Below are 19,755 nucleotides of genomic sequence, written 5' to 3' on the forward strand. Positions count from 1 at the left end.
CAACCTATCAGACCTCTGAAGTAGACGGGTCTGTCACCAAACAGCTTACTGTAGAGATCTGTAACAGTGACAGTATTCAAATGATGTAGCCTATAACAGACATGTATATGCCACCAATACACAACCAGTTATTTGCCTTGTTTTTTACTCTCGAGATGTTGAATCTAGGCTTGTTATGGAATGCCTTCCTCCTGCTGAGACATCGCCCTCTCTTCTTTCCTCCTCCCAAGACCAGGTGGAACAAAACCATTCTCTTTTTTTTATAGTTCCATAACTGCAAAAGATGGTTCTAGCTGACAGACATGCTGCACCCCAGATATACCTCCCAGACTGCTCAGACCATATTGTTGCAGAGTTGCCATCAGGAACTATTTCCACTGAATTCCCTGCATCTGAGGATCTAGATGTTGGCTGATTAGTGTGCCATAAACAGAGACTACTTCCTGCTAAGCTCTACTGAATTAGTTTCTGACCAGGAAGCCATTTACTAGGCTGACCTCTTTGAATGGTTATTTCTTCACGTGAGGAGTCCAGTGCAACCTAGTACAGTCCAGAATAGCGAAGATTCTCTAGTACATGCTGAATTTAAAATATTCTGTCTTTTATTCAGCTCTCTTACAGTGGTAATTTCAGGTGGTTATCTGTTAGCAGAGTTTTCTCACACCCAACAATATCTGAATTTAGCAAAGCAAAAACTTGAGGCACACATGGGAGGACCTCAAAATCTTCCTCTCAGATCCCACTTCAGAACTGCTTTCAAACTGTTCCTTGTAGCATCAAAGTGTAGAAAGGTTATTACCTTTGTTAAGAGATCAGTGAGCTCAAAGCTCATTTGTTGAATATCTCTATACAACATTTTGCAGGCAAAAAGTACTGGGTCTTCATACTCAATTTTTCCTCAAGTGGTTTTGGAATTCTGCCTGGATTAGACAGTTTTATTTACCTTGTGTTCTTCCTGATGCTCCATTTTGCAACGTGAGGAAAGAATACGAGTACTGTGGATCTTACAATATACCCTCTTTTCTTCCTTTTCTGGAGTCCTCAGCATTCTGGCTTCTGAACTGGTGATTTTAGGATGGATGGATTTAGCTTTTTTTATGTCCTGATATTGGAACGTGGGGAGAGACATCTGACACTGCGTGGTTCCAGCTGACGGTGCTGTCTGTGAGAGACCTTGTATGTCTGAACACTAAGTACATGCAATGTCAGTTCTGCCCCAGTCCTATGAAAATCTATCTGATGGCATGGAGTAACATGAAAAAGCAGTTATGCTACATCCAACTATGGCTGTGATTTATTAATCCTTTCTTCAGTATGTCATTACATTTATGCAACTTTGTGCCATTCAGTATAAATACATAACAAGAGTGGCACTAAAATAAAAAAACCCAGCTTTTTAAAATGGCTGTAATGTTTTCAGGAAATCATCCAAAGATAACCAATGAAAACGTAAAGCTTATCTCAATGATTGTCAGCATTTAGGGCTTTAAATTAGTCTGCTCAATGAGAGGCAGATAGTACAAATCGTAATGATACCGTACAAAACAACATTTATTTTGACAGCACCAGAAAAGAACCAGAGTGTACAATTTTATGTAAAGAACAGGATATGTCTGTAGCCCAAGTATTTTTAAATATTGTAGCATCCTTTAAACACTACTGGGATATTTTATTTTTATAGTTTAGTAAGAAGAATTACTAGAATAATTTCTTAAAAAAAAAAAAAAAAAAGAAATAAACCAGCAGTAGGAATAATTAAGGTTCTGTTAAAGGTAAAACAGGTAATGAGGGGAAAATAAGGATTTGTAAATTGTGATTGTCCTCAAACAGTTGAGGTTAACTGGGTCAGATGCCTCATGGCATGATGTTAAAAAGACTGGCTACTGAAGAACTTACCATTTGGATATCAGGAGGAATCTTTTTTTACCTTGGACTTGCATGGAGATTGAATTGTGCCTTCAGCTTTCTCTTTTGCTTAAAATATATTTTGAAGTCCCACAAAGCTAAAGGAAGAACGGAAGTCTTAACTGTGAGCATATTAAAGATGTAACCTACAAGTGTAATGGAAAAGAAAGCCATTCTTATACTTGCACTATCTGCTTGGTGTCCCTACTGACTAGGTGTTAGATACAAGGATTACTCACATTTTATCCTTTTTTAGTAGGTCCCCTGATATCGGGTTCTGCTGCTGGTAGCTGGCTGGCCATCAATGTGTAATAATACACTGAGAACCTTGAAAGCTACAGGAAATAGTTATAACAAACTCTTTATGAGCAAGTTCCTTTTCTTACTGGTGTTCTGTACAATGTCTGATCTAGTTTCCAAGTGGGAACAATCCACCAGTAGCAGTGCTAAATATCACTGAACTATGAGACAAATACCGTGTCTTTTTACATACATCACAGATTTCTCTTGAAAATCTGTTCTCCAAAATTGGGGTGCATGTATCAAACAGGGAAATTAGTTTTATGCCTAGAATAGGAAACTCCCTGCTTTGATTCTTGCTTCACAGTTCAGCAGTTGTGGTACCACTCCAGTTGAGGGAGTTAGTTGACTTAATGGCTCATTCTGCACTCCACACGTGTTAATGACAGTTTCTCTTTTTCAATGGTCTGGATGTTCCACCAATCAAGCTAATTTTTCATAGGACAGTATTGCTATCTGCTAACTGTTCCTGCAGGAAAAATGGAGAGTAAGTCAGCCTCTGTCCCTGCTCTATGTAATCATACTTATAACTATGGAAAATACATTTTTCTTCATTCTGCCTATCAAGAAAGTGGTGTTTACATCCTAAGGCATTTTAAATGCAAGAAAATATGGTATATAACACTAAAATAACTTTAAAAAGATACATATTAAAATTACATTTTCAGTTTGGCTAAATGTCCACAAGCTAGTTACTAGGGTGTAATTTTAATACATTTTGTCTGATACACTGTTGGCATTTTGAAAGATTCAGTATGAAAGTTTTAAAACAGTTGGAGCGAAAAGTAAACCTATATATCAACTAAAACAGTTGGTAGTAATGTCTGAATAAGAATATCATCTCTTCTCCTGTGTAACTACAAGACATTTTGCCTCCTTCCCCTTTTAGGTTGACTTCTGGCATCAGCATATAAGGCCTGTTGACTCCTGGGTTTAAGTAGGCCATGTAAGAAAAAAATGTCAGATAGTTGGGATGGATGCAAAACAATAATCTGTAATTTCATTAATTTCAGTACTGGGGAAAAATTTTATATGCCTTCCTCGTTCTGGTTCAAATCAGGTGTTCGCTTAAAATGAGGTTGAAGTGTGATTTAAAAGGCCTTGCACCATATCATCATGTACTTTATGTGCCCCCCACCTCTTTTTATGCTATGTAAAAGGGCAGGTAGCAGTAGCTGTGATGGGGTGGCTAAGGAAACCTGTTTATAGAGACTTTGAGGGCCAGAACTTACTTCATGTGTAAGGCACTGAAGTGTGATTCAATACCAGGCTGCTGAAGTCTCTGAAAAGCTTTTAAAACAAAAGGTGAATGGATTCTCTTCCTCCTTGCTGATTTATTTATTTATTTATTTATTGTGATAGATTTAAGGCTGAGGATGACACTGTGATGCATTAGTGGATTTTCAGGAGTTTAAACAGGGTGGAATAGCATTGGACCTAAGCCTGTAATAGGTAGACTAGAATTTGGTCCTACATCTCCCTTTTGCTAAAGGTAGATGGTCTTTCAGCAAATTTCTTTTTAATACCAGTTATATCTTGGAGCTGGTCCTTTTTAGACTTTCCTGGGCTGGGTTAGCACTTTCAGCTTCATAGTACATATTACTAAAACCTTACTGTTAATTCACCTGTGCCTCCCTAAGACTGAGGAAGGTGAAGAAGCCTGCCAGGCCTTGCTGGCTTGAGCCAGCAGAAAAGGTTCTCTGATCCCAAGGAGGTGATTGGTCAAACCTGAAGAAGGACCCGCCCTGCACGCCCCCCCGCAACACGCACACCCATTGTTACCATTAAGGGGGTGGAGAGGAGGCAGTGCACCTAAACCTTTTGAGAAGACTGAGTAACTATCCCACATGCTTGCTATTCTTGTTGCCCTATTTAAGTTCCTCATCAGTGGAACAGTAATGTGAAGCAATTTATACCTGAAGTCACTGAGTGTAGTTCTCAAAATACAAGTCTCTGTGTAAGAGTGCATGTTTCAACATAAAAATATCTTTGTGGCTTTTCCCCTGCTATTTTAAAGGGGAAAGTAGAGTCAACAGGAGCCAGCTACTCTAGAAATATTTTGTGTTAAGACAGGACAGTGCTATGGCTCATCTGTTTGGAGGTGGATAGTATTGCTTTATATTTGTTTGGTCCTGTTTTCAACCCACATGAATTTGGTGAAAGAGCTTCAATTTGTGGCATGAATATTAATGTCTTACTGCTGAATTCTTAAAATTTTGGAAGAGCAGAATATTCAACTCTGGCATACTTTGAAGTAAAGACTATCAAATTACAGTTTAATTGTATATAGTACTAAAAATGTGTTACTTGGATAGAAATAATGTATGCAGGTCTGCTGCTTCAAAAGCTTGGTATTGCTAAATCTATTAATAGCTTTGTAGGGGGAGGCAGCATTTATTCTGCAACTCGAGATGGATTATTTATCAAGTTACCATTAAATCAGTGTACTTTATTGAGGAACAGGTGACCAGACACTAGAACCTTTAATTATATATTGCTGGTTTTACACTTGACATAGACTGTACCCTTTTTTTTTTCTTCCTCCCCCACTAGGAGATGAAGGAGAGACTAAATCTGGGGCTGTTCCAATGGAGGAGGAGGAAGATGATGACGATCCTGAGAATAGGTATGATTCCATCCATAAGGACTTAAAAAAGATTATAACACACCCTAGGCGTGGGCGCAAACCGGCGCAACGGAACAGCAAGCAGGTTGTAAAAACCAGGACTGCCTGCCTTGTAACGACTCGCTCACAGGCTTCCCGCAAGTTTGAACGAGAGGCCAGAAAACAGAGGCCAAAATCCAGAAATGCAAAGAAAATATTTAGAAGTGTTAACTAACACACCTTGCATAGGGTGTGTTATAAATGCACTGCAGCACTGTCCGTTTTATGTTCCCATTGAAAATGTGGGTTTTGTTACAAGTTCTTAATTTAGGCAGGTAAAAGCCTATTTTGACAAATGTGAATTTCTGCTAGTTACATGAATAGATGATAAATATTACCATCTGTGCAATATGCAGTGATAAAATCTTTACAGACTGATTGATCTTCAGTATTTTTTTTTTTTTTACTCCTATATTTTTTGTTCTCTCTCTGTCTCGCTCTGTCTCTCTGTCAAACACCTTTTCTCATGAGAAAGAGAAAACATTTTCTTGTTTTCATGGATTTCTTCAACTGCTAAGTTGAATTTTAATTTGTTAAGGAATACCTGAAATCATTGATGGGATTGTTAAGGTCCTGATGCTGCAAGTGCTTAAGCATAGGCTTAACTGATATCAAGTATCAAATGATACTTGTGTGTGTAAAATTAAGCCTGTGCATAGTGTCTTCAGTATCTGGGCCTGAATAAGTTCTGGGTTTTAAAGTTTTTTAAATTAATTTAAAAAAGACACAAACCTATATAAGAATTTTAGCTTTTTAAAGCCGTCATATTTTACTAATACCATGTAGTCAAAAAAAAAAAAAAAAAAAAAAGCTTTCATAGATAATAAAACAAAATTTAACAGTTTGGTTTTTCTAATTCATAAATACACAGCACAAACAAAGTATTATTTGAACAAGACCGGGCTAAATACTATGTTACAAGCAGGAGAAGTTATTGTAGACTTAAAGAAAAAAAAGGGTTTCACAAAATTTTATATAGTATTTCAGAAACTCGGGTTGTTGGGGTTTTTTGCCATATAATATATGTGGGACCAGCTTAATTGGCTTGCTGCACAGTTGCTGATGGCACCTGCTTTTTCTGCTTCTGAGCCTCATTAGCATCTTCGTTCCACAAGTCTGATCTTTGATACATAACTGAAGTAATTTTTAAAAACACTTTATATCCAATATGGACCTCAGTTGGGCATAGAGATATTGCTGCTAATCAAGTTCTTGCCTATTTTTCAGTTCTGTAAATAAGCAAAAAAATAAAAATGTCACTCTTCAGGGACTGACAGCACAGGGTCATAAACAGAACACTTAAACATTTGTAATTCAAGTTGTGTGTTTTTTTTGTTTGTTTTTTTTAAATGATGCTTTAATATCACTCCTATTTTCCCACATTTTCTTAGGTGTTTCCTGGTGATAATTTAACCAATTTAAAGGGCAGGCATTTGTCCAAAAGTTGTATTTTTACAGTAAAAACATTAACGGATAGATCTAAGCTTTTAGCTTGGAAGATGAGCTCTTTTCCCAGTTGATCTTAAACAAAATTAATCAGAAAATATAACATTAGCTTGTGGAAAAATCAGTTTCTATAATTTCTTTTAAGATTAACAGTTGTTTAATTTTTTTTATTTAGGAAATATTTTGAATATACTTTTCTTAGGGTGGGGAGGTATCTGTCAACAAATAATTTTGTCAACCTTCAGAAAAATGTGTAATTCATAACTGCCGTCTTACTGCATTCAACATGCATTGTATTTGGCACCGTAATCATTGAGTGATACAACATTGTAAAAAGGTGGAACACATTTCAATAGTTAAGGTTTGTTTTTCTCTATACTTAACACTAAAAGTGTTAAACATTTTACCTACTACTCTGACAAGTTGCCTATTTTCTACCAGGCCAAAGAAGGTACTTTAGTACCTATGGTATATTTATAGTGTGGGCACTCTTGTGTTTGCAAGTCTCTAGTTTAGAAATTCTGTTGTTTGCATTCATTTGGATGTGCATGACATAAATATTGAAAATCTTGAAATCATTTTTGCCAAAGTGCAATATCTGAGTGGGTCATAATATGACAGACAGTGCTGTATGCTTTCATTTCATGTTGTGTATTTGTTTATTATTGGTCCTTCCAGTCTTTTAAATGGTACTGTTTAATATGTTTGCAGTAGTCTTGTTTATTAAGAGGTAAATAGTGTATTAATGCAGAATGCCTTTAAGTATTTGATGGATGCAATAAATTTTTGTAAAACATTTTCTTGTCCAAGCATTTAATTTAATACAACATCTGAAAGTTTGAAAATCAGATTGTTTCTACAAAGACGTAATACAGCATATAGAACAAAGTACTTGACAGTTTGGGCTAATTAACGTGGAAAAAAGTGATTTATGATGTGTGGCATTTCAGCCTATATTAAACTATATTACTAAACTATATTCAACCCTATATTAAACTCTTTTCTCAGTAGAATTACTTTTTTAAATATGCCACAGGATGAAATTAATTCAGTTATTCTTTAGTAATAAAATGATGCAGCTTCTTGAAGCAATAAATTCTGTCTAATGTCTTGATTTGGACAACTTAAACATTAAGTGTTTATGGACATCTCTGATGAGTTCGAATTAGGAATGTTAACACACTAATTCTTAGTTGAATTCGGATACTTTTAGTTAATTTTACAGCAATATCAGTGTATCCTCAAGATATAACTCAAGCAGAAAGCAAGTCCGTCATTTCAGCTCTCAAATTCATGAAGAAGAATGAGACTGTGTAATGTGGGCTTAAATCCACAGAATGAGGATCCCATGTACATCCCTTTATTTCTGGAATATGAAGGATAAATTTAAGGTAGCTCTATCTTGTGCATAAGACAGCAAAATGATCACGAGTTATCTAATTTGGAAAATATTTTTTGCTAGCACAAATTAGAAGATATCTGGTACCTGTTTAGTTTACAAATGAATATTTTAAGATAACACATATAACCAAATAATTTAAATTTAAAATTACTTAACTATAGTGCTAATTTAGTTTATAATGGTGTCTGGCAGTCCTGACTTGACAATGGGGCATCACTATGGAAGGCATGGTCCAAGCATATCTGGAGAAGCTCTCCTTGACTCAAAGCTTGCAGACTATTCAGACAGGATCAAGAGGGGGAATGGAAGCCCAGAGAAGTCAAATGATTTACACGTGATCTGCAAGTCAGGGGCGAAGATGAGTGGAGGAGAGATTTCCTCACCTGTAGTGGATAATCTAGTCCTGTCCACTAGATCATATGGCTTCCCATGTTTTTAACTTGTATATTAAAACATTTGACTGATGTTGACTAAGGAACTGCTTCAGGTCTTTGATTCCAGAAAAATATGCAGTGTTTTAATTATCACAGTTCTTTGGGGTGAGAGATTTTCATAAGATCATAACTTGTGTTGTCCTGGTACTTGGACAATTTATTGATGCAGGTACTGAAAAGGATGAAGGTTAATCAGTTTAAGTAACTGTTCATCTTGAAACGTCTTATTTGAACTATTCCAAAATAGGATTCTGCCTATATTTGGAAGTAGAAATAGATGTTATAGAGACTAAATATAATTTTACTTTAATTTCAAGAGCCAAATGCTAGCTTATCCTGATTATATGATTGCTGTTATGCAAGACCTTTAACAAAAGTATTGAGAAGGCTTTATCTGTTTAGTTCTCTCCTTAATTTTGCTCGTGTACTTTGGTATATTTTTGCCATGTTGTTGTACCAAAGGTAGAAAAAATGTCATAAAATCTAAATGCACTTTTCATTGTTAGTTTACAACACCGGGACAGCAAAACATAGGGCAGGGAATAGTTTTAAATGACTAAAATTTGAATGTCATTTCTGTTAAAGAAATAGCTGTGCTGTACTCTACTGTACTATGCTGTAGTTTTTAATAAGAAGCATTTAGACCCTTTTAATCACTAGCTAAAAATTGAATGTTTAATTTAGGTCTCCTAAAATAGAAGCAGTCATTTATAAATCCAGTCATCTTAGACATGTGTATTTAGTAGCCATTACAGGTGTCCAGCCTAAGGAAGTTCAGCTATTAAGGCCAATGACCTTGAGCAGAGAAGTAGCAACGTTCTTCTGTAACTTTTTTTGTATATACAGAAATATTGGCAAATACATCTTTTAGGTCTCTATTAGCAGGATATATTCTGTTCTTATTTTAAAAGAAAATTAATATTCGTTAGTTTAAGAATCAAAACCATCTTTATAGATGTATTATAAATGTATATTATACATTAATAGAGAGATCTATATCTAGATCTATAGATGCACATGCACACACAGTAGCTTGCAATACCAGGTAAGTATCATTCATTCTAAGGGTTTAACTGTCTTCTGCTGTTATTGAGGATGACCTGAAATCAAAATCAATCAGGTGCACTGCTGCTGGATAGTGCTTGGGGACTTTGACTTTAAAATATATTTGCAGAATTAAATATACTTTCAGAAAGTTTTTTTGTGATATATTTTAGTGGACCAACTTCTAGTTGGAGGGGAAATTGAACAAGGTTTTGGGCACAAAGTGCCTTCCTTCAGATCTATAGCCATTACAGCTACAGCACTTTTAGCCCTTTCAGATTTACCATCTTTTTCCCTTTCCCACTTAACAGCTAAGCAGCCTGTTGATGTTGCTTATGATTTATTTGATCTCTGCATATGCCGTATCATATAATTTTAAGATTAATACTTATGCATGTGTTTATCAAAAAAGTAAGAAAAGAATAAGTCATTTACCGTTTTAAGTAATCCAGTTAATGTTATTTTCAAGAAAACTAGAAGTTAGTTATACAAATAAGATTTAAAACCCACAAGAAATGGTGTTCACCTAATATGAGTTACCATTTAATCCTCCTGTCGGCTGTTATATATATTTATTAATACTTTACATTGATTCTTGCAAAGCCCATTAAAGTTAATGGGACTTTGTCTACAGACTTCACTAAGCTTGAGGTCAGATCCACAAAGTGAAATCTGTTCTTATAAATAATTAAAACAGCATTCTAGGTACGGTCTTTCTTTTTAAGCATAGATTTAAATCATGTTCAAGTCCATTGTATAAATATGGGGAGCCTTTTCTCTTCAAATGGTTTTCTAATGTCTTGGCATACTTAATTCTGTAGATCTGTTTGACCATAACCATCTTCATACTTTTAAAAAAAAATTACTTTTTAAAAATTCACCAATTTCCCTTTTTACTTTTAAATTGGTCATTGCACATTTATTACTCCTTATGCTCTGATTTGAACTTATAGTTGCATATTAAAAGGTGGAAAATACTGTATAGCTAAAGTACAATTTAAAAATGGGATGATACAACGATGCAGAGATTGCAAAAGCTGGCAGTGTTTTGGGGATGCTGCCTGCTGGAAAATAAAATATTTGATTTGTATTTTTATTTAATGTTTCAGTCGAATAACTTGAACCAGTTCATTTGAATTGCACAGTATAGAGAGTAATACATTAGGGACTACTTTTTCTTTACCTGTTTTAAATGAAGCGTTGATTACTTTTCAGTTTAATGGATTTTTTATTATGTATAACTACTTTCCCCTTTGGTATTAATATATGTATTTCTACATAGAAAAAAGATACATTGGTTATAGTTCCTTCTTAGTTCTTTTTAGTATCATTTCTAAAGACTGGTTTCATTCAGGAATTTTTTGTTATTATTTAAAATGTAGGTTTCTGATCAAGTTCATGATATTTTTTGTTGTCCCTTTTGGTACATCATGTTATATTCCCCTGTATGTATTTTCATATTAGCTCTTTCTTTGTTGCAAGTACTACAGCACTTTTCCATACTTTGAATTATGTTATTTCTAACTGAAAAGATTTTTGTAGTAAGACTAGAGGAAGCTGAGCAAACATTATTTTGGGTAGGAAGTGAAATGATAGATTACCTCTTCAGAAGTTATCAAATCTATACGACTTTGTTCTGTCACTCATGAGTCACTGCCTAGGAGGTGCTGGTAAATATCTCAGGGTAATAAGTCTCCTCCAATATTATGTCCATAGTTTTACTAGCCATTGACCACCAGGAGACAGCATCCACGTACTGTAATTCAGTATCTTGCTTGCTGCACCGTTTCTTTAAGGTAGAATGGGCATAACCAAAAATAATCATATTATCTGAGTAGGACAAAATTGGCATCAATAGTATAGAAAATTGTTGAATATTTGTTGCATTTTTATAACTTGCTTCTGGCAAATCACCCAGCATTTTACAGTTGCTAAAGCTTTTGCTGTCCATAATCATTTAGGGACTGATTCTCAAAGGAGTTAAGATTCCTTAAGTATCTTTGATGATCTGTGCCTTAGGGATATGATACACAGCATCTTCATGTTCTTGAAACCAATAGAACTAATAAGATGAATGGGTTCAGCCTCATTGCAGCACAACTGACTAGAGAAAATGAGGCCTGAAAAAAGTACAAGAGGTTGGGGCGGGGAGAGAATGAAAAGGTTCAAATTACTAAAAGTTACTTAAATTTTTAAAACATCTCCAAATGTAAGGGTTTTTTTTAAAGAGCATTATAGAGACTTTCATAAAACAGATTAACACCTTAATGTAAACATGAGAAATTAGGATAACCTGTCATTACTGCCATTATTTTTCTCCATGCACATTTTTGTGCAGCTCTCAGTGATCTTTTTCTGAAGTTCTGAATTGTGTAGGCCTAGCTTTGTCATTCACCAATTTGTTTAAGCAATGGCATACTTAGGTGTGTTTTGTTTTACTTCAAAGAATTGCCAAGAAAATGCTTTTAGAAGAAATCAAAGCCAATCTTTCCTCTGATGAGGATGCATCTTCAGATGAAGAGCCAGACGAAGGAAAAAAGAAAACTGGAAAGCAAAATGAAAACACAGGAGATGACGGTGAGCACCAACAAGTGACAAAAACTGGTGCTTTAGTAGCTGTCAAAATTTCAAAAAGTTTCCAGTGGAAAATTAGAATAAAGTCAGTAAATTCTGGCCAACTTAAACCTAACAAATCAATAGTCACTTGTAATCTTACTGAGATCAGTTCAGCAGGTTTGCATGGTTCTGTGATTATTCTTTGTTTGACTTGTTCAAGATCTTTTTATTTTTTTGTGCCAGATTTTGTAACCAGTTCATAAAACCTCTGAGTATATTGAGTAACGTGCAATTCATTAAAAAAAGATGAACCATTAAAATACATGACATACGTATTACTGGTAAGCATAGCTGCTAATTCATGTGTTGTCTTATGCAAAATTAGAATATTTGTAATACCAACATACAGCTATGTGTTTGTTTATAGTTTCCTGATGATGCATAACATTTGCCCACAATTAATTTAAATGGGAAAGCCATTACCAATATGAGTTCTATGCTGAATTTTCTCTTTGACAGAGGAAAATGAAAAGGAAGAGAATTCTGAATCAGATTCAGATGATGAAGAATCAAAGAAACCTAGATATAGACACAGGCTGCTGAGACATAAGCTAACTGTGAGTGACGGAGAATCGGGGGAAGAAAAGAAGGGAAAATCTAAAGACCCTAAAGAAGGCAAACACAGAAATAGAAGGAAAGGTAAAAAAAAAATTATGTTTGTGTGACAAGTATGTGCATTTATGTTGCAATGAAACCATGTCCAAAGTAGGGTAGCATGGAGATTTTCTGTAGAGAAAAGAATTTTCTGAATTCTAGACTTGGGACTTCCACACATCTCCTTTCATCCCTTGGCACCATCAGTTACTCCTCCTTTTTTTTGTAGTCACTCAGAGACACAGGAGACCAGTGTCCTTAAATGTCTCATGTCCATATTTTCTTTTCTTATATCTACTGGAAGAGATGAGCCAACAGTATTTTATCACTAACTTTTAAAATTACTTTTAACTGCCCCATGAAAAAGGGTTTTCAGTAACTTTTTTATTGAATGTATTTGGTAAATTTTTGATCAGCTGAATAATTTTGTTTTGAAACATGTCGGGGCAGCAGAAGTTAGCAAATCTAAATGGTGATATTAACTCAAATTTCCTTTATTGAAGAACAAAAAAGTTTTAAGGTTTTCAGCATTTCTAAAAGCAGAACATTTTAAATAGAATTCAACTTTTGAACAAAAATGTTTGATTATATCCACAACCCTCCTTAAGCTTGTCCCAAGCTCAGTTTCATGTCCATTGCCCCAAAGCTCAGTTTTATGGTCACTTGTTAGTTTTATTATTTATAACACTAGCAGTGAATGTAACTGGATAGTAAAACTTCTCTCTCTACTTAATGCCTCCCCAAATTGGATTAGTGTGGTTGAGTCATGAAATCTTAATCCCAAGTAACAGAAGCCAAATCTAAAATGTATTATTCATGAAAACTTAATTTCCTCTCCTGTCTTTTCTGGAATTTCTCTTTCACACTTTATGTAGCTCTTATGTCAATAGAAATTTCCTCTGTAGTGGTGGATTAATCTTTGCAACATTGCGAGCTTTCTAATATGGTTCACACTTGGACAGCAGGTGGCGCTGTTAAATGACACCTAGGGTTTTTTTATTTTACTTGACTTAAGGAGCTAAGGAAACGGATGTTATAATTTTTTTCTTGGTACATGTGCCGGGAATTTATATTAATAGTGCATACTTGGTACTTTCTATTAAGTATGCTATTTTGGTCAGTGTGGGGATGATTTTATTGACATTGGAAGAAAAGCAATTAGAGCTGTTTATCACTAGTGCACAAATTGAATGTATGAATTACATTTTTAGTGTTGAATTAAAGCTAGCATATCATCCTCATTTGCATCCTTCCATATACCTGAAGGTGAATTGCCTTGCATTGCAGTGTGTTTATCAGTATTCCCTCATATTTTTTTAATTGAAATTTAATAGATGGTCAGTTAACAAATTCAGCTAAAATTTCTGTATTAAATCCAAAGGCCAAAAGCAGTTGTAATATTATTTCAAACAAACACTTTAAAATGCTATAACAAAATATGAACTCTGTTAGAAAACAGTTTTACAGTACATAGCTATAATGCTGCCCTCACGGTTATTAGTTGCAAGGAGCCTTTGTAAATGCTGTTTGCACCAGTGGGCTTTCCGGAAACTTTAAAAGTCCTTCTGGCTCATTTAAACTAAAACTCCTTGGACCTAGTTTAGTTTGGTTCATTGGGAACATGTCCATGGATTTGTTGTGTGCAAACACAAAGGCATTCAAAGACGTGCAATGAGCCTCTTTGTCCACCAGATAACATTGTAACTTCATTGTAGTTCACCCCTTCAGATTGCTTTCACTTTTGAATTGCTTCCACTTTTTTCTTTTCCTATGTGGTTTGCCAGCTACAGCTGCATGGTAAAGCAAAGGCATGGAGTGGGTGGGGGGCTCCAGGCTGTAGGAGGCAGCACTAGACCATTCCACTGTCCTGTGGCACTGCCAGGGACCAGACTTAAATGGTTTGAAAACCTGGTGCGTACAAACACTGATGTGACGCTCCAGAATAAACAAGTTTACGTTTTATAAACCTATTTAATTTTTAATGAGGATTAAAACCCATAGTATGTACAGGTGCCGAAGCATTTTATTGGAATACTTTCAACTGGATGAGGAAGAGTCTAGCTGTTCTATGCTTGCTGATTCCAGCACTAGTATAGAACCCCTGTCTCTTGCTCCATTTTATCCTTCTTGACTTGTTACTGCATCATTACCTTCTGTGTTCCAGGAACTGATCAGATCTAGCTGGAAGCTTCACTGCCTCCCTGTCTTGTTTTTCCCTGTGAACACTGAAAGCTCTTATTTCCCTGATCCATTCCTGTTGGATATCTTCCTAGGCCTTCTGGAGTTGACATTTGGCATACCAATCCCCCAACTTTTCTCTTCCCTTAGTATCTGTATGGCCCACTGCACTCCATCCTGCCAACATTAGCATTTTCACTGTCTGTCTGTCTCTGCCTAAACCATGGTTTGCCAGTTGTCATGCTTGTTCCTAATACAATAAAACATCCTCCTATTGCATCAGTACATTTCATAATACCTCCTATACCTATATTTATTCTCTGTCTCTGCAGTTTTATAGTTGTTTATCATATATTATATATAGTTTAAATATAGTTTATATATTTAAATATATATCTATATATTTAAGATCACAATACATATATTGTCAAACAAATGCTAAACTAAGCATGGTCAGGCCACTTACTGGGGCCCTTTGCCTTGTTAATTACCTGATTCCTGTCTTGATTCTATTTTTTATTTTTATTAAGGGTTTGAGACTATATGAGTAAATGAGGCTATGAGAGTTGATAGTCACCTAATATAGAAAGTATTTAGCTCATGTGGCTTTGAGGGAAAGCTTGTAAATGTGTAAGTCTGCCCCATATATACATAGAAAGCAAATAAAAAGAAGCCAGCATTTATTGCTTATGATTTTGAAAGGCTTGATTCATGATTTTTTTTTTTTTTTTTTTTTAATTTGGACACATTAACCAGGTTGACTAGCAGCCATGGAAGGGAGATACCAAAGAGGGGTAGTTAACCATATTAATCTAAAGGTAGGAAAAGGGCAGGGGAGACTTACACTTCTTTAGATTAGGAACAGATGTTGTAGTTGTTCCTGTGTTATTTTTGTTCCAGGACATCTCGGGATTTGTGTGAACACACAGCTACCTTCTAACTGGGGTTTAGTTGAATGGCTGAATGCAATGCTGCTTTTCTGTCATTGATTTAGTAATGCAGTCCTAGGATAACTGTGTAGACATAGTTTATAATATCTCTACATAAATTGTTTCAACCTCATCTGAAAAATGTTTCTAGGATTTATCCAGAACAATAGACGCTGACATCCTTAAAATGGCACTTTTTTTCCCCCAGGATTAAATGGTTTGTTCTAAGATAAATGTGAAACCTATTTATAGCCATGCACTAACTAAATCAGATGTTGTTTAAGCTTACGTAAGTAGCAGCTTACTTAATTAGATGCTATGGAGGAACTGTAGGAAGCAGTGATTAGAATACTAAGGGTAGGGAAAAGGAAGGATAATGGAGGAGGCACTGCTGGGAGAGACTAGGTGGGCAGAAGCTGTTTACCCCACTGAGGGACATGGAGGTTATCAAAACTAATCCAGGTAATGGGATAAGAATCCATAGTCTTGAGATAAGAATCAATAGGCCACAATTAATACAGTCCAGTCCGTAGATGATTGCTAGTTTTGTAGTTTCCATTTCAGGTTGGCTTTTAAAATTTCTTTATCTAAGAACAGCCACTCTGAGGTCAGTGACGGAATGTCTAGGGAGGTTAAAATGTTCTGCCCCCGACATGTGTGTCTTTCTGGAATTGATCTGAAAACAGTGGTCATTCATTCTCTTGTAGGAATTGCCCCATCTGTGCAACGTAAATAGCCAAGGGGCACTGTAAGCAGGTGATGGCATGTGATGTTTGTAGAGTGCAAATGACTTTCCGATGTTTGTTCACTGGGGAGGCCCCAGGACAAGCCTTGAAGTTCCTACAAGGAACTCTTGTGAGGTGGTACAGTGCAAGGGAAGATGTGATGGCGGCATGAGCAGGCTTATGAGGGGAAAAAGGATCAATGAAGATGCATGCTACTCTCCTGAAGTCTCTTGTTACCTAATACATCCCTTAAATTCGTTGGTCTTCTGGGGAAAGTAGAATCCAAATTGTTGTGAAAAGCTAAAACCATGAAGTCTGACTTTGTCAAGTCACATTATAGTGAAATTTGATTTTTTACTTTGAACATAGCTGAGAGGCAGTTTTTTAAATTACTTTTGCGTGTGTGTTGGTTGTCTGAAATGGTTGAAGATATAAAACCTTCTTTCTCTTTTTACTTTGAAAGAAATAGAATCATAGAAAGTTACGGTTGGAAGGGAACTGAGGAGGTCATCTAGTCCAACCCTCTTCTCAAACCAGAACCATCACCAGCTGGCTCATCCCAGTCAAACCTTTGTCTTGCCAAGTTTTAAAAACCTCCAAGGTTGGAACATATACCTCTCTCTGGGTAACCTGTTCCAGTGTTTTTAGTACCCTCCTAGTAAGAAAATTTATTCCTAATATCTAACCTAAACTTCCCTTACTGAAACTTGAGACCATTGCTCCTTGTTTTGTCATCTGCCACCAAGAACAACCTAGCTTCGTCTTCTTTCAATCCCTCCTTCAGGTAGTTGAAAGCTGCTACTAAAGTCCCCTCTTGGTCTCTTCTCTATACTAAATAAGCCCAGTTCCCTCAGTACTTCCTCTTAAGTCATGTTTCCCAGCCCCCCCCCCCCAATAGTCCATTCATCCGACCCATACTTCCTTAGCTTGTCTGCGAGAATGTTGTGGGAGACTGTATCAAAAGCCTCGCTAAAATCAAGGTACACCACATCCACTGGTCTCCCTGCACCCACAGAGCCGGCCATCTCATCATAGAAGGCAATCAGTATGGTCAGGAATGATTAGCCCCTGGTGAATCCATACTGACTGTTCCTAACCACCTTGTCTTCCAAATGTTTAGAAATGGATTTTTTTGAGGCTCTGCTCCATGATTTTTCTAGGGACTGAGGTGAGGCTGACCGGTCTGTAGTTCCGTGGATCCTCCTTTTTCCCTTTAGGTATGGGTATCATGTTTGCCCTTTTCCAGTCATCTGGGTCCTCTCCTGATTACCCTGAGTTTGCAAAGATGATGGTCAGTGGCTCTAATCTCATCAGCCAACTTCCTCAGCACCCTCGGGTGCATCCCATCGGCCCCATGGACTTTTACTAGAGGTGCACCATTAGAGATTTTTTGGGGGCTGGTGTTTAAGGAAGCCTGTCAGCCGCTACCAATTTGATTTCCAATACCGCTGCCTCCAGCTGGTAAGTCCGGTGTTGGGGGAGGGAAAGGGCATGTGGGGAGCAGATCAAACTACTGCCCAGTACAGTAGTTGGGGAACTGACCTTGCTTGTGAAGACTGAGGCAAAGAAGGCATTGAGCACTTTGTCCTTTTCTGCATCCTCTATCACAAGGTTGCCTCCCCCATTCAGTAAGGGGACCCACACTTTCCCGATCCTTCTCTTGCTATTGACATACTTATAGAAGCCCTTCTTGTTACCCTTCACATCCCCTGCTAGCTGCAGCTCCAATTGGTCTTTGGCCTTCCTGACTTCATCCCTGCATGCCTGAGCAATGCTCTTATATTCTTCCCTAGTTATTTGTCCAAGTTTCCACTTCTTAGAAGCTTCCTTTTTGTGATTTTAGCTTACTGAAGTTCCCTGCTAAGCCATGTTATAATTGTAGGGGCAGTGTTGGAGTAAAAAAACCTATGGACATGTTTGTGTAATGCATTCAGTTTGTGTTAATTGCCATATAGAATAGGAGTGGCGAACTTGTGGCATGACGGCCTTTGTGTGTGGCATGTGGCAGATGGGAAAGGGATGGGTAGCACAGCGGCAGGTGGAGCAGGAAATAGGAAACGGAACAGGCAGGGAGCACAGACTAGGAAACGGAAAGCCTAGCAACAGATAAGTCAGGGAGTCGCAGGTTGGGGAGCAGAAAGCAGAGCAGTAGATCAAGCAGGGGAAGAGGAATAGAGTGGCACCTGGAGAGAGTACATGGTTAATTTGTGGTATGCCTACCAAAAAGGTTAGTCCTTGCTAATATAGATTATTTAGACTTCCATCTAATTTACCTTTTAGCGTACAGAATGGGAATTTGTTTCCTCCTTGGGTTTTCATATACTAGGCCAATAGGGGAAAATTAAATCCAAGAAGAACCATTTGCAGTAAATTAAAAACAATCATGAAAATATTTGTATTAAGACAAAGGTCTTTAACAAAATCAGGCTACCTGACAAAGTTTCTTTAAAATAAGTATTTATTGCTTTTTTTGAGTGTTTTTTCCTAACTTGCATTGGATAATTACTATGTTTATGAAGTCCATCGATCTTCTGTGCCAACCGTCTACTTCAGGGTTTAATTTATGGTGTGGTAGGGGCCAATGTGTCAGGCATGCCACAAATTAGCCGTGTACCCTTCCTGTGTGTCACTCTGTTCCCCTTCCCCTGCTTTATTGTGCTGCCTGTCCCCTCCCCAGTCTGTCATGTGAGGCATGCGGAGGTTGCCTGTGTCACTTGTGCCTGCTACATTAGGTTGTCTACCCCTGCTCCACATAGTCACTTCTTTCTCATAGTCTCATATTGTTATTCCTTACATGACGCATTTTATTAGCAGCATATTGAATTCTGCTTGGTATTGGCCGAAATAAGTTTGTGCAGCTTGCAGCATATATAATAAACATATTTTTTTTAAATTAGAAAAGCTACATTGATGTTGCTTTAGTTTATAACAATGGTTGGTAGTCTATATATTTTTTTCTTTTTCAAGTGAGCAGCGATGACTCAAATGACTCAGAGTTTCATGAATCTGAAGTTAGTGAAGAAGTTAGTGAGTCTGAAGATGACCAGCGTCGTAGAACAAGGTATGAGTAAGTTTTAGTCACCTTAAATAACCTTTTCTTAAGCAATCTTGCCTTCTCAATGACTTTTTTAATCACAGCATTTCAGACAGAGGGTATGTTTTCAAAGAATATAATCCAGATACTCCTGTTGACTTATATGGCCTGTGTAGTACCTTAGAGTCCCAGCGATGGCCGTGATGCTCCCTGGTGGCTCAGTAACCCATGCCCTGCTCTGCCTCTAGGCCCTCACCTCCTTCTCTCCTGCCGTGCCTTGATGTACCTTTTTCATAGAAAGGGAAGCTGACTAGAAAGTCCTAGAGCAAGACTTATTCTAACCACTAGCCAGCAGGTCCCTCCTGCACTGCTGGCCCTGACCCAGCTCCTAAGCTGCATGGGGTGCTCTCTACCTGGGTGCCCCAGGGCACCTACAAGCCTTAAGGGCTAATTACATGGCTCCCTCTGCTCTTACACTATGTC

At 37.0% G+C, this 19,755-nt stretch overlaps 1 protein-coding gene across 5 annotated transcripts in view; it reads left to right on the forward strand.

Moving 5' to 3' along the window:
- The window catches only part of ATRX (ATRX chromatin remodeler), a 147,353-nt gene that overhangs the window by 48,195 nt on the left and 79,403 nt on the right, over window positions 1-19,755 (forward strand). For all 5 annotated transcript variants that reach the window (XM_090060998.1, XM_090061001.1, XM_090060999.1 and 2 more), the window contains 4 exons: window positions 4,759-4,831; window positions 11,643-11,773; window positions 12,272-12,451; window positions 19,206-19,299. In XM_090060998.1, coding sequence (XP_089917124.1) covers window positions 4,759-4,831; window positions 11,643-11,773; window positions 12,272-12,451; window positions 19,206-19,299 — 478 coding nt within the window. The remainder of the gene's footprint in view (window positions 1-4,758; window positions 4,832-11,642; window positions 11,774-12,271; window positions 12,452-19,205; window positions 19,300-19,755) is intronic.

The sequence above is a fragment of the Crocodylus siamensis genome, chromosome 8, assembly GCF_052110815.1.
Source record: "Crocodylus siamensis isolate JL-2025a chromosome 8, ASM5211081v1, whole genome shotgun sequence".
NCBI classification, from domain to species: domain Eukaryota; kingdom Metazoa; phylum Chordata; order Crocodylia; family Crocodylidae; genus Crocodylus; species Crocodylus siamensis.